Source organism: Pongo pygmaeus, chromosome 12, assembly GCF_028885625.2.
Source record: "Pongo pygmaeus isolate AG05252 chromosome 12, NHGRI_mPonPyg2-v2.0_pri, whole genome shotgun sequence".
Classification (NCBI taxonomy): domain Eukaryota; kingdom Metazoa; phylum Chordata; class Mammalia; order Primates; family Hominidae; genus Pongo; species Pongo pygmaeus.
In genome coordinates this window covers 70,611,471-70,626,694 of record NC_072385.2, presented here as the reverse complement: position 1 = coordinate 70,626,694, position 15,224 = coordinate 70,611,471, and the positions used below count along the sequence as shown (strand labels likewise).

Here is a 15,224-nt window from a genome sequence, read left to right as displayed (position 1 = left end):
CCACAACGACTTGATTTTTTCAGCCATTAGTAGATCAGAGCAGTAATTTCACAGTATTTTGGTCAAGGTAATTATAATACCAAGAACTGAGTAGATTTGAAAATTCACGAAAGAAGTCCAGAAATACCAGGTGAGCTTCCTTGTGTTCACTGGAACGTTATGATTAGTTTAATTGGTCTTTGTTTGATTTTAGCCGCAGAAACTGTTTGTGCCACAGTAGTGCAGTGACTTTATACTTGAGTGTTTCTGACCTTCTTTGACAGGGTGGGTGCAAAAATGAGCCCTTTGAAACAATCCCCTTTCTAAAAGGGGGTTAAACTGCAATTAAAAAATTAACTATAGAAAAGAAAGCCCTCTAATTAATTTCTTAACATCTTACTCTATTTTATGAAATGTTTAGCAAGTTTATTTTCTTCTCTCTTCATTAAAAAATATGCACAACTATTTTAGTGCTATTTTAAACTATTCTGCCTGTGAGATATTAATGACGTAGAGTTTTGATACTGTATAAGGATCTTGCAATGCCTTGATGAGAGTGAAATTGAAATGTGGCTTTCCTTTTTGTCACAAAGTAGATATTCCTATACTTGACTGATTGCTTATATGTGTGTTAGCCCTTGGTCATACATTGTGCACATTAGAATTTAAAGAGTCACTTGCATGTTGGCTTCTGAAAGGATTGTCTTGGTCACCTTTTCTGGAAGCCCTTAATGAAACTAAATAGTTTGCTTGGAGTTTGGACCTAACCATCAGGGTGTTTCATGCAGTCTTGTCAGTTGATGTTCATGAATTGACTTGAACAAAGATCAAAGTGTTTCTCCAAATCAAGAATCTGTGAGACAGCTCCTTCAATTGTGCCACAAGAGCTAATCAAGCCATCAGTTCTTTATGCACTCTACGTGTCTTTAGAATTTAGTACCAAATGATTTGTCAGTACAAATTGATATTCTGATTTTTTGCTTTTCTCTTTCCTGGAGAAATAGGGAAAGAGTTCCCTATTTCCTCCAAAATGAAGGAAAATACAGTGTCTTTTTACAACTAGATTTTGTTAAGAAGCTTATATTATAATTTTAAAATGGAATATTTAAAGTTTACAAATACAAACAAGCCAAGAACAAGTTAAAAGTTTTAAATCAGTGATATTCATATACCACAATACTAAATATACAGCCAAGCTTTTCAGTTGAACAAATTAACTTAGAGTCTGATTCTTTTATTTTTCTTGTCACTTCACTGTTATGATAATAGAACTTTGTCTTGAAGTATTTCAGTTGCATCAGAGTACTGTGTTTGTTTTCCATGCTTAGATTAAAAGGAAGTTATCTGAAAATACCTCTTAGAGGGGGGAGTTTTATAATTTGAGGAAAGGGAATAGTTAGATTCCCCCCCTATTTCAGAAGCAATTTTTAAAGGATTTAGCCTTGTTTAGCCCGAAGGTCTTAGCACTAATGACAGCACTTAAGTTACATCAAGGCTGTTGATTAGACAGCTCATCTATCAACTGAAGCATGAGAATTTGAATTTGGGGTACCTTTTATACATTTTAAATGTATATGCATCTCCATTACTTTATACCTTTTCCTGAGTGCTTTCATTGGTCTCTGGCATGACAGTGGTTGCTGTGCAGTAGAAGTGTAACTAAAAGAAAGTTATGTATTATTTGCGTCATTAAAGTTTTTGTTTGAAAATCAGTAAATTTTAAATTTCTGCTTTGGCATGAAAATTCAGGCACTTATTTTCATAATATTAAAAATTTAGTATAGATAAAATATTCTTCTGTAAGATACATTTGATTCTTTTCTATTTTAATAGGAACTATCATTTCCCAGCATTTTTAAAGGATTCAATCTCCTAATTAAATTTAAATGATATAATATCCTAATTAAACAGTTATTCTAAAAAGTGTAGTGTACTCCCTAACTTTTGACATTTCAAATTTTTAAAAGAAATTTAAAACATCACCACTAGCCTGCACTAGGAGCAGCCTGTAATAACAGTTTTTAAAAGCTTTCTGAACTATTTGACAAGATTTCTTAGTGCTGAGGCCATATGCTGTAGCCTTTAAGCTATTTCTTCCTATCAGTTTCATTATCACCTGCCTCTGAGTCTCCAATATCATCAGTAAGCACATGCAGAATCATAATTATGCCATGTAGAAGTTCTTTGATAACATGTACAGTTTTCTTCTTAATTCTTTATCAAATGCATTGATCGTGGCATGTGTGCATTGATCCAGGTCCGCCATCTGGCTGTGTGTGATAAGCACAGTGGCATCTTTGCATTTCCACTGTCATTCATTGCGCTACAATTTGGCTGCAGGGGAGTAGTGGCTGGGATTAGCCCTGTTCTGCTACTTACTTGCATTTTAAGTTGACACCTCTACAGCGGCTCAGACCACATTACAAACTGAAACACATACGCACGACTTAGTGATGTGACACTTCTCAATAAGCTTACTCCACTAGCTACTCAACAATCTGTAATTGGATTTGTAGGAATAACAGCAAAAGATTTCCTAAGAATTGCTAGGGACAGAAGGTGAAGTTTTCTCATTATTGGCAAAAGGCTAGGTATAGATCCTAGACGATTGGTATTTTCCATTAAAAACAAGCTGCCAACAGTTTGCAGGACATTTTTTTCTTTTTAAAAAGGACATGGAAAAGGATGTGGTTTTCACTTGTGCTTTACATTTTGATCACTTGTATGTTACGGTATTTTTCCAGTAAAATTGAGAGGAGGAAAATCTTTCAAGTACATCTCAAGAATGTGGTTCTCTGTATTGTCTCAGAGATATAAAATGATAAAAAGACAATGTATAGGTATTTTCTTTGTAGGAGAGGAAAAATTCCAAAACATAGTTAACTAAGAATAGAACTTTCCTGAATCTCTAATATGGCAAGGTAAAGAACACTTCTTCCTATGTTGCATATACACATCTGGTAGGCTTGCCAAAAATCTTTGTTTTATAATATTACTTTTTTTTATCTCAAATGTCAAGTTTACACAGGAGAAAAGCCCTTAAGTGAAGCACTGTGAAACTTAGCTGCTACAAATGAATAAGCTGTTTTGAGCACTCTTTGTAGTATAGCTTTTGAGAGATATAGGATACATCGTATTTTGGGCAAAAGTACTGATCATAATGGATACAGTGTGTTTTCTTTAAACACTAAGGTATTTCTGAGCTCTGCCCACCCCTTCACTGTTGTCAAACTGATATTAACTGTCAGCAGTTGTTTTGGATCTTATTCTGAGTACAATCCAAAGGAGTTCATAAATAAATAGTTTAAAAGTAATACTACTAGCATAGAACTATGACTTACATAGAAGTTACAAAGATTAGGAAGATCATTAACACTTTAGAACAAAAGCCAGTGTTGGTGGAGTGTTAAATTCATCATAAAGGGTTCTTTGGGTGGCTTTATTAAGAGACAACTTGTAGAATCATGTATACTGAATACCAATAGAGTATGTCATTTCAGTACCTGAACAGGAAACGAAGTAAGAAGTTACATAAGCACATATATATCTGTATATGCACATACAGAGAGAGACAAGAGAGAAGATGAACTTGGATTCTTAGAGGTTTTTCTAGTGAAAAATATCACAATATAAAATAGTAATTTTTTAAAATATGATACATAGATGTCATACGTCTGAAGGGTTAAGTCTTATTTATCTGAATGGAACTGCAGGACAGTTTTGCAGAACACTTTAACACAAATACCTATGGTTTACTTTGACGTTACATTTTTTTGTTGTTGGTTTCTTTACTTTAAATACTTGAACTGTTAGACCTTCTACTTTTTTGCTGAGAAAGATGTATTTGTACCAGATTAGAAAAGCTAAACTGTTTCTTTACATTGAATAATCAGCCTGTCATGACAAATCTATCTCCTTCTGCATGAGTAGGTGCCAGTCTGACTGGCTTCTTTTAGGCTCACACTGGGTTTTAAGCTAGATCCATGTGCATGACTGGCAGTGCATTTGTTGGGCCAGATCTAAGGAGCCAGAGAGCGTTCAGCTCCTTTTTGCCTACAAAAGAGCAGCCAGACAACCAGCAAGAGGCCTTGGATGTAACACAAGGTGATACTTACTTAGTCAGCCATTCTTCTTTTTTTCTTATAATTTTTTTAAACTAAGAAGTTATCAATTTCACAAAGAAAAGAGGAATTAAATTATCAAAGGGTCCTTTTTTTGGAGGCTCAAACTATTTCTGTTCTACTAATGCAAATTGAAGTTTTCAGACACACAAAATAATTGCTTTTATAATCCTAAAATAATTATTTTTGGAGAAATATAGTACCTACTAGGAATTCATATGTATTAAGTAAATGAATGAAAGAAAATGATTATTTATTTAGAATATAAAACTTTCTATCCCAGAATGCTTCCAGATACTTAAAGGAAAGGCTCATTTAGCAACATTAACTTGATCTCATGTATTCTTTTATGTTTAGGATTCTTTATTTGTGTAGCATGGTATAACACTGCAAAACAAATGCTACAATTAAAAAGAATACGTGCTGTATCTTGAAACAAAGATATATTTTAAAAACTAGAGTATGATATATTCATTTTCATGAATTAAATACATTAGATGAAATCTAAATTCTTAAAATGTGTCTATTTTTTCTGAATTAGTCCTTTTATATTTTCTACTCATATATTAAAAACTATCTCAAATTTAACTTCATATTCTGTTTACTATTTTTCCTATGTATCTTAAACAAATCCAAAATTTAGTAGTTACTACAAAAATAAATGTAATCCCCAGGGTTGATCAAAGATTTAATCTGACCAGATGGGGCAAACTTGAGAAAGATTTTGACTTTCCACTCTGTTTTGCAACAAGAAAGGCTGATTTTTTTTTCTTTCTTTCTTTGTTAGAGAAGCAGAGATCAGGCCATCCCCAGAGAAATGAGCAGGTGTGGCCATTTATAAGCATGTCTGCTTATATTACAAACCAGCATAAGAAAAGTTTGAAATGGGTTGAAAAGATCTGCTAAACAGTTTTAATGTTTCACCCTAAATCCTATTTATTCAGTCAGGAGCTGATCAAGCTGGCAGTAAAATATCTAGTCTACCTAAACCTTCTAAAATCTTGTAATTTTATTTTTTATTTAATTCTATCTTTCATAGTAAGTGAGTAGGCACACTTTGGTAATCCTTGCCTCTGGACAAGCACAGAATTCTTTTTTTTTTTTTTTTTTTCAGTCCATTCTGAATGCCTAATAACAGAGTCTTGCTCCCTGTCTAATGATGAAAGGGCGACAGTCAAGTTCTTTTAGTTTACTACAAAATTGAGGAATTTCATGGACCATTTTGAGAACAGAACACTGTTAAATATTAGCAGCTCTAAGTAAAACTTTTTTAAAAAAATTTAGGTTAAAATTTATTTAGCTCAATTAATTAAAGTTCAATTACTAAGACTGTGTGAAACACCGAAGACAAAACAAATAATCACAGGATGTTCTTGAGGGAGGTAAAAGATGAAATGTGGGGTTTTTTTGGTATAAATAGAGTGCTTTTTTATGTTATAAACACAATTTTACAAAGAGTATGGATACAAACTACATTATTTGAAATAATACGTTTTTAAAGTTTTGTTAAAGCTTATTTCATGAAAATGTGTGTAGACATGTTTCTTAATGATCTCAGCAGCTACACTGACAGTTTTTCATGTTCTAATTCACCTTCACAAATCCATGGCATCATTTTTTGGCTAAAGTAATGTCAGTTGGTGACATTTGCGGCAAGTATAAAAAGGACCCCCCATGGCAGCCATTTTTATTTGATTCTTAAGATCCAAAGGCTGCTGAAAGAACAATTGAATAAAGTTGGGGATTGGAGAAGCTTGATTTTCTTGTTCTCTGTGAAATGAAACTCCAGCCTTTTTCTTCCCCTTCCCCTCAAAAGCAAAAGTCTGCTAGGGGGTTGTAGCTGTGTCAAAGCCGCTGGGATGCCACTGCTGATCACTTTAATTACTACGACTAAGGAGGATAAAATTAAAAGTAGCACCATTGAAGCAGTGGAAGAAAGCTTGCCTAGATGTCGGTGAACTGTGAAATATAAAAATTGCATACCAATACATTTTTATGGGAAGGAAACAAGGAATTACATTATTTATTCTTGAAGAGTTTGTCCTTAAATTGTCAAGTTTTACTAGTGCATCTATCTATGGCAGATTGTAGACCATTTCAGAATGATAAGGAAAATAGTAACTTGAAGACATGCTGTGAAAGGGCTAAATATTATTTAAGTTTATGTCCAAAGCGGTTAGTTCTGATCCATCTATATTTGAATATTTCAAATCCATTGGATTGAAACAGGGCTCTTTTTGCACCGTAACATGACTTTTGCCTTATCCTGAAGATGTTAGCAAAGAGAAAAGCAAAGCTTAAATACATTTATCACTTTTCTAAAGGCTTATAATTTAAGGTTGGGAACGTAAGTTTTAAGTGAATGTAAACAAATTAGTTGCTCATCATCTCTCTGTATTCACTGGCACAAAGGGAAATTTAAACTGATTTGTATAGCCCAAGTATACATAAAGAACTGGGACTTTAAAAAATCATAATCACTGTAGGGCCTCAGAAAATACTCTGAATAGCAGTTATGTAATAGATAGGGCCAGTGCTTTGATATCAAACAGACACTGATTTTAATTCTTACTATGCCGTTTACAAGATATATGACCTTGGGCGGTATATTTAAGTGAGATTCAGTTTTTATCAAATTGGAATGATAGCAGCTATCTCAGAGTTGTAAGGAGTAAATGAGACAACACATACACATGTGCAAGCACACAGGGCACAGAACTAGTATTTACTCAAAAATTTGTTACAAATTGTAAAAAGATAGTCATAGGGAGGGAGACCTCCCAAAACTACGGCTTCTATCAAACCCTCCAAAGAATACACATCTATCTTACAAAAGCAAGATTATCCTTTATAACTCAATCTAACTCTAAATAATACCATATAGGAAAAGGTGAATGTCATCAGACCCATTGTTAGAAACAGGAAGTCTAACTACTTCAATTTATTTAAGTCTATCTAGACTACATAAGTAAATGAAAGATATATGGGTTTCCTATGTATTGGATTTTTGAAGTATACTTATCTTTCAAGTAACAGCAGTTTTCTAAGTTGCCTTGCTTCTGCAACCCGGTGAAAAGATTTTTTTCCCCAGCACACCTGGTAAACATGATTTACTTACAGCTATGAGTCACTGCCTTTTTTTGAAAGAGGAATGGTCAAAGCGGATACCAAAAACACATTTCTTAGGTTTAGGCAAACTCATTGTCAGAAATATTATGAACGTATTTGAGCAGTTTGTGCTGAACGCTATACAGAAATAAGATAATCATTGTCCCTACTCTCTAGTCATTTTATCCTTAGACATAAACAGTATGGCTATTTTGAGTAAAAAAAAAAAAAAAAAAAAAAAGCATAGATTTTATTGCTATCTATTCTTTCAATATTATTGCAAAAAAATCTTTTAATGGAGCCTACATATAAAAATTAAAATGAACTAGTTTTACTTATGATGAACCTGGAGACTAATAAACTGAAAATTACTGCTATCAAACTAAAATTGGTGGCATAATCAATTACTGTAATTATAAGCTTTTCCTTCATGACCTTAACAATTAACTTTTATTTTCTCAGTTGGTTTTTTGTCTTAAGGGAAGTTAAAGGGTGAGAAAACAAACAACACAGATATGCCATCCCACTGGAGAGCTTCAGGCCCAAGCAAAATTGTCTCTGTGGTGTTAGGACATTAGTAGAAAAGTAAATTAAGGCAATCTGATAGGGAACTAGAATTCTGTCAATCAGGCTCAAGATTTTGTGCTGTGTCCATAAACTTTGTTTACTGTAGGGTTTTATGAGTTGTAACCTGCCCTTGCAGTCTGTTAATGAGGCTAAATCTTGCTACTTGAGAATTGAATTACAGCACACCTCTGGGCTAATGGTTATAAACAAAAAGTCCCATTAGGGCTACATTCTGATTTGTTCATTTGCATTTTTTTCTATTGTATAGAGAACAATGATGAGTAAATAAGTACAAACAAACAATTTACATGGAAATTGATAAAGTGTTCCTAATTAGTATTTAGAATTGGTTTTATTAAGGATTGCCTACTTTAAATTGTACTCTTGGTAAGCTCTCGGAAAAATTTGCAGATGGGAATATTATGGGGGGTAGAGGAGGTGATAGCTTGTGAGAAAAAAATTAGGTTGACGTTTCATATTCAGAAAACTAGAATCATTTATTTCATTTTAACTCAGTAAAAATGACCCTTCATTTTAGTTTGAATCACCAAATTCCAGCTATGTAAGAAGTTATTATTCACTCAGTGAAATACACTTTAACTTAGTTGCCTGAGTCATATTAAATAATGGTTTTTGTTAGTACTCTTAACTTTTCATAAGTTTGGAAGATGAAAGTTTAGTAAAAGTTCCATTTTCTTCATTTGATCATATAATTTGATACTTTGGGAATCATATAGTTTAGTGGTTAAGAGCAAGGGCTCTGGAGTGAAACAGACCTGAGCTGAACACCTGGCTCTGACATCAGGTCTAGCTGTGGAATGTTGTGACTCTAAACTTAAGTATTCCTACTGGTAAAAATAAAGATGTGAAAATTAAATATTACGCACATAAAGCACGTAGCACATAAATGCTCAGGAGATAGCAGCAGCCATCATCAAACTCACCATTATCAATCCTGTAATTTCTTTTATTCCTAGTATATTTTTCAAGTTTAGAAACACTGATAGTGGGCCAAGTGTGGTGGCTCATGCCTGTAATCCCTACACTTTGGGAGGCCAAGGTGTGTGGATCACTTGAGCCCATGAGTTTGAGACCAGCCTGGGTAACATGACGAAACCCCATCTCTCCAAAATTACAAAAATTAGCCAGGCATGGTGGCACACACCTGTGGTCCCAGCTACTCAGGGTGGAGGCAGGGCTGAGGTAGGAGAATCACCTGAGCCTGGGGAGGTCAAGGTTGCAGTGAGCTATGATTGCACCATTGCACTCCAGCCCAGGTAACAGAGTGAGATCCTGTCTCAAATTTAAAAAAGAAAAAAAGAAATACTGATAGTAAACAGGATTTTTTTATGTTTTTCTTGCATCTTCAATCTCACTATGCCTACTGCATACTGTTCCTCACCTATGAATGAGCTTGTGTCTCCAGATACTAGTAAAATTTCACTTGAATGTTAGACCTCTCTTCTTTTGCCCCTACCACAATATACACTTCAGGAAGCATACCATCACATTGCTTTGCTTTTTTGAGGCAGGGTCTTGCTATGTAGCCCAGTTGCTCAGGCTGGTCTTGAACTCCTGGACTCAAGCAGTCCTTCTGAGTAGCAGGGATTATAGGTGTGTGCCACCATGACTAGTCAAGATTGTTTTTTAAAATAATGTTTATTATAAGAGTAGTACATGTGTATTATAGAAAATTAGAAAATAAAGTCAAAAGAAAATAAAAATATCAAATTTTGATACCCAGAAATCTTCACCATGACAACTTTGCATATACCCTTCCAAATCTCTTTCTATGCATATGTTTTCTTAACTCTGACTTATTAAAATGACCAGGTCAGTTGTCTGGGATAGCCTACCTTCTGGATCTGTTTAGTTGTTTTCTTGCTGTGTTATTTATCATGCTTCTCTATCCCCTGTGCTTATGATAAACATGAAATTATATCTAAAGGTTGAGTGGATTCACTTTAAATATTTTTGGTAGAATATTATAGGTGGTGTGCAGTTCATGTGCTTCATATCAAAAAACATATAGCATATGATTGACCCAACATTAATGATGCTAGATTCGTGGTCCCTAATCTCTGATCTAGTTCTTATCTCTCTTTTTACAAATAAGGTTTTCCCCTTGCAACTAAAAGTAGTCTGTGTGGTGTTACTTAAGCATATGTTCCAGTTATTATTGCTGTGTAAGAGGCCACCCCAAACTTAGTGACGTAAAAAAAAATGTCTTGCTATTATGCTCTACAAATTCTGTAGGTCAGGAGTTCAGACAGGGCACAGTGGGCATGCTTTGTCTCTGTTCCACATTGTCTGAGACATCAGCTAGGAAGACTTTAACAGTTGGGGATGGCTCAAAATGGTGAGAGTCTGAGGTCATCTAAAGCCTTCTTCATTCACATGTCTGGGACCTGCGCCAGAATGACTGAAGGCTGAATTTGGCTAGAATGGTCAACTGAAGCACCTACGTGTAACTTAGTCTTCTCGCTGGATGACTGCTGGGTTTCCAGAAAGAGGACAGAATATAAGAATTTCAAGACAGCTTAGGCAGAAAGGGTATGGCCTTTTCTGACCTAGCCTTGGAAATCACCTGCAACACTTCTGCATTCTATTTCTTACATACAAGTCACTAAAGCTGGCTCAGAAGAATTAAACTCTTCCTCTTATTGAGGGAGTGGCAAGGTCACATTGCAGAAGAGCATGTGAGATGAGCGATAACTGTTGTGGCTATCTTTGAAAAATACAGTTGGCTGCAGCATGACTATCTGGTTCCCCATCAGACATTTACCTAAGAGCTTTAATAACAGTTGATGATCCTTGCCAGAATCATTCATTATGATTTGCAAAGTGATTTTTTTTTATAATTCTACCTTTTAGGGGCATTATTAAATGATATTTTATAAAGTAGAACTAGGCCAGGCATGGTGGCTCAAACCTGTAATCCCAGTGGGAGGATGACTTGAGCCTAGGAGTTTGAGACCAACATGGGTAACACAGGGAGACCCTGTCTCTACAAAAATTAAAAAAAAAAAATTTTTTTTTTTAAAACTACAGCCACCATGCCTGTAGTTCCAGCTACTCAGGAGGCTGAGGTGGGAGGATCACTTGAGCCTGGGAGGTCAAGGCTGTGGTGAGCTGTGATTGCACCACTGCATTCCAGCCTGGCTGGTTTTACTATATATATATATATATACACACACACACACACTCACACACACACACACACACACACATATATAGTAGAGCTTTCCGTTATTGACTGAGAATATTTTGTTACTCTAAAATTCATTTCCCACTGGAAATACAAAATAATTTATTCTTTTCCTTTAATTACTACTTTTTAGGAGTTATTTCAAAAGCTGCCTTAAATGGTAACAAATGAGTTTTATATCCTTCTATGTTTTGAATATCATATTGGACTAGAATTTTCCTTGATTCAGTGTGTGACCTCATTGATTCAATTCATTGCAGTCATTTTTCTTTTTGAAAGTGAAATTGTCTCTCTACTGGGTTCTTCTAATTGGTTCTCTACTGGGAGCTTCAAGCTCGTCCCTGGGTCCGTTGGACATCCGCATTAACCTACCCCCATTAATTTTGATGGCTTAACTTGATTTCTCAAGAAATTTGTGAAAAAAAAAATTGCCTGGGCTTGAGTTCTACCCATTGGTTTCTACCCTTGTCCCTAATGATATGTCACCAAGTTTTGTTTTGTTTTTTAAGGCAACAGACTATTTAATGTGGCTTAAAATACATCAATGTCTCACCAAGTTTCATTGCCCTTTTAAAATTTTCAGACTCATTAACCTCTAACATTGGCTGCAATTGATACTCCTTTTTCTTGAAAGCCTCTTCTACTTTGATTTTCTGGATACTTCAGTGTTCTAATTCTCTCCGTCTTTCTGTGCCCTCTTTTCCTCTTATGTACACATAGATAGATGTTTTACATGTTTTAGTCAGTGTCCCTCCTTTTTCTCTAGGGTACCTCTTCAAATGCTTTCATGGATTCCTATAACTCATCAGCTCTCTAGTCATAGTCTGACCTCACATCCTAGTATCCATTTTATTTCTCAACTACCTACTAACATCTACTCAGATTCCTGCCAGCTTCTCAAACCCAGTATGTCTTAGCACAGACTTTCTCTCCCTCCCTTCTTATAGTTCCTTTTAGTTTTTCTATTTCTATTATGAGCATCACAGTTCTACTAGTTGCCTAAGTTTAAAATTTCTGAGTTTTTTTTCCCCACTCTGCATCTATTATGTTACCAAGAATTGGTGCCTCTAATTCTAATATATTACAGTTTTCTCTTTCTATTCCCATTGCCACCGTCTTAGTTTTGTATCTCAGAACAGTTTCCTTGGACTCTTATAAGAGCCTCCTAACTAGTCCATTGCCATCCTTCTATGCCAGTCTATTTTATGCACCATTGCCTGATTAATCTTTCTCAAATACACCTCTAATTGATGATTCCCCTAGACTTAAAAAAAAAAAAAAAAAAAAAAGACATGCATAAAAACAAAGCCCAGCAGTGGTCCTGCTGTCTTTAGAATAAAATTAAAGCACCTCTCCCTGTTGAACAGGGCCTTTAAAGTATCTCCTCAAATTTATTTTTCTTGCCTTGTCTATCACTGTTTTTGCCCTATGTTCAGGAAAACTAGGTTATATTTCCCCATATACTTTCTTGCCTCTATGTTTTTGTACTGTTCCTACCTCCTTGTCTCTCCTGCACTGACCTACCTAACCACCAACTTCGATCTCTACCCATTCCAAATCCTACTCATTCTTCAGGCCCAACTTGAAATCCATGATGGTATGATGCATTCTGTTTGCCCCTCAGCCAAACATGTTCTCTTTTTTCTGAAACCTTATGTTATTTTGATCATACTGCCTTAACATTGTTACTTTCTCTTTCTCTATATCAGTTTTTTGAGAGTATAAATAGTATATAGTACATTTTCATGCTTGAAATGGTTACAGCACCTAGCACAAATTATGTACTAAAGACCAGAGATACAAAGGTAAATCAGCTGTAGTTCAACTCTAATGTGAAGGAGGCATCCCTACAAAGTTATAATGTAAATTGACAAGTATTGTTTAAAAAAATAACATATACACATAGACACACATAAAGTACTGAAGTAACATAGAGGAAGGATTACTTTATTTCATAGGGAAGTGGTTGGGGAGATAGTCAGGGGAGGTTTGGTGGATTTAAACTGAATCTGGAAGAATGAGTAGAAATTAAATAAGGTGAGAGAAGCTCATTCCAAGAAAAAGAAATGACACACTCAGAGCCACAAGTACATGAAGCTACATGATACAAACAATTCTGTATGAATAGATGTAAAGATTTATGGAGATTCAGAGATGTTAAGGGGAGATAACCCTGCAAAGATATGTTGGGGCCAGATTATTTCAGTCTTTGTTTTATCATAATAATGCCGTATTTTATATGTTTTTCAATTTACAAAGCAGTTTCACATTGATTATTTGCGATTCATAATATTAATCATCCTTTTGTGTGTGTGTGTGTGAGACAGAGTGTTGCTCTGTCACCAGGCTGGAGTGCAGTGGCTTGATCTCAGCTCACTGCAACCTCCGCCTCCTGGGTTCAAGTAATTCTCCTGCCTCAGCCTCCCGAGTAGCTGGGACTACAGGCACGTGCCACCATGCCCAGCTAATTCTTTTGCATTTTTAGTAGTGACGAGGTTTCACCATGTTGGCCAGGATGGTCTCAATCTCTTGACCTTGTGATGCATCCGCTTTGGCCTCCCAAAGTGCTGGGATTACAGGTGTGAGCCACCGTGCCCGGCCAATAATCCTTTTTTTGGTAGTCAACAACTCTCTTATTTGTCTTGTTATTTTAAATATCAGAAACCACATTAGATTTTAATTTTTCTTCTCAGTATACATTTGGGGAGAGGGGGAGTTACCAAAAAGAATTTCACATCACTATGGGATTATTCTTGTTGATAGTTTTTAAATCAAATTATTTACTGATAAACTATCCCCACTCTTACTCTAGCCCCCTAAATATGCCATTTCCTATGTAGTATTTGATCAGCATAGTATACCAGCATTTTCTGCTATCAAAGATGTCTTTTAGCCACTGCTCTGTGCCTTTATTCAAAAATAGCAAGTTAAATTATATTCTTAAAAAACATGAATTAAAATTCTGTTCTCAGTATTGTGACTTTTTTCTGTAAGCTGGTTTTTTTATTAATAATAATTTCTGATATTTTCTCAGTAATATGTATTACCAAACATTCTTTAGTTTGTATTTTTAATGGACATTTTAATACAATAATTTGTAAATGTTTTTAAAAATCTGATTCTAGGATGTCTTTTAAAAATGGTGTGACATCCAACTGATATAGAGCATCCTATTTATAATGTGGGCCAAGCACCATGCTGTAAACCAGTTACTATCATGATGATCAGATTGAAAATGAAATTGCATTTCTGTCAATTACTGAGTTGGCAACTGTTCAATATATCTTAGCAGCAAGATGAAGAGCGACGTCGGCAGCTGAGAGAGAGAGCTCGTCAGCTAATAGCAGAAGCTCGATCTGGAGTGAAGATGTCAGAACTTCCCAGCTATGGTGAAATGGCTGCAGAAAAGTTGAAAGAAAGGTCAAAGGCATCTGGAGGTGAGTTAAAGAATCTTGTATCATTCTACAGACAACCTAGAAATCCACAGTGGACTTTTGGGACTTTTTATTCTTACTTCAAAATGTTGCTTCAAAAATATAAAGTTTCTAACCTATTGATATGTTGCAAAACACCTGAAGGTAGCATAGTAAATTAGAAGATAACTGTTGCTGTTTTCCACATCAACTTTTTGGCTTCATTTAAAAATACTCAAGAAGTACTCTCTTAGAATATGCTTTTGTAAAAAACTCATACCTTGGTTTGTGATACCCCATGATTCCTCATTAATCATATTAGGAGTATGTAAAATGTAATTGAATCCCTAACATCTAAATCATAGCACAATTAGTGATGAGCTTTGTCATGAAAGATTTTCACTTAAAACAAGATCTTTAGAAAGTAACTTTAACAATATTCTGGCATTATAGCCTGAGATGTTAAGAAGTTTATATAAGTCCCATCTCAGTTTCTTCTTAGTCTGCTCACTCTGAGAGGGTCTTCTTCAATATCTGCAGAGATTAATCTAAGCTTGATGTTGGGACAAGGGCCATATATATATATAATTAAAGTGAATTTTAATTTTAACTTCAGAGATGCTCAATTTGGACATCTTTGGAACATTTTACATTTTTAAGAGGAGTATCTTCACAAGGCTTGTGAGCTTTTTATTTCAAAGGTATATAACCTACTTATCTACTAAAACATGCCAGATACTTGCCCTGAGTTAATCTTAGAATTAGATTAGGCAAGTGAAGACTCGAATAAGACCTTAGAGCAGCCATCCCCAACGTTTTTGGCACCAG

The 15,224-nt window shown here is 35.0% G+C and overlaps 1 protein-coding gene across 39 annotated transcripts in view; it reads left to right on the top strand.

The window, feature by feature from the left end:
• EHBP1 (EH domain binding protein 1) overlaps positions 1-15,224 on the top strand; it is a 381,714-nt gene that overhangs the window by 293,188 nt on the left and 73,302 nt on the right. For 27 of the 39 annotated variants that reach the window (XM_054475129.1, XM_063648666.1, XM_054475115.1 and 24 more), the window contains one exon: positions 14,273-14,420. In XM_054475129.1, coding sequence (XP_054331104.1) covers positions 14,273-14,420 — 148 coding nt within the window. The remainder of the gene's footprint in view (positions 1-14,272; positions 14,421-15,224) is intronic. The other 12 variants (XM_054475110.2, XM_054475119.2, XM_054475118.1 and 9 more) reach the window with 1 other exon arrangement.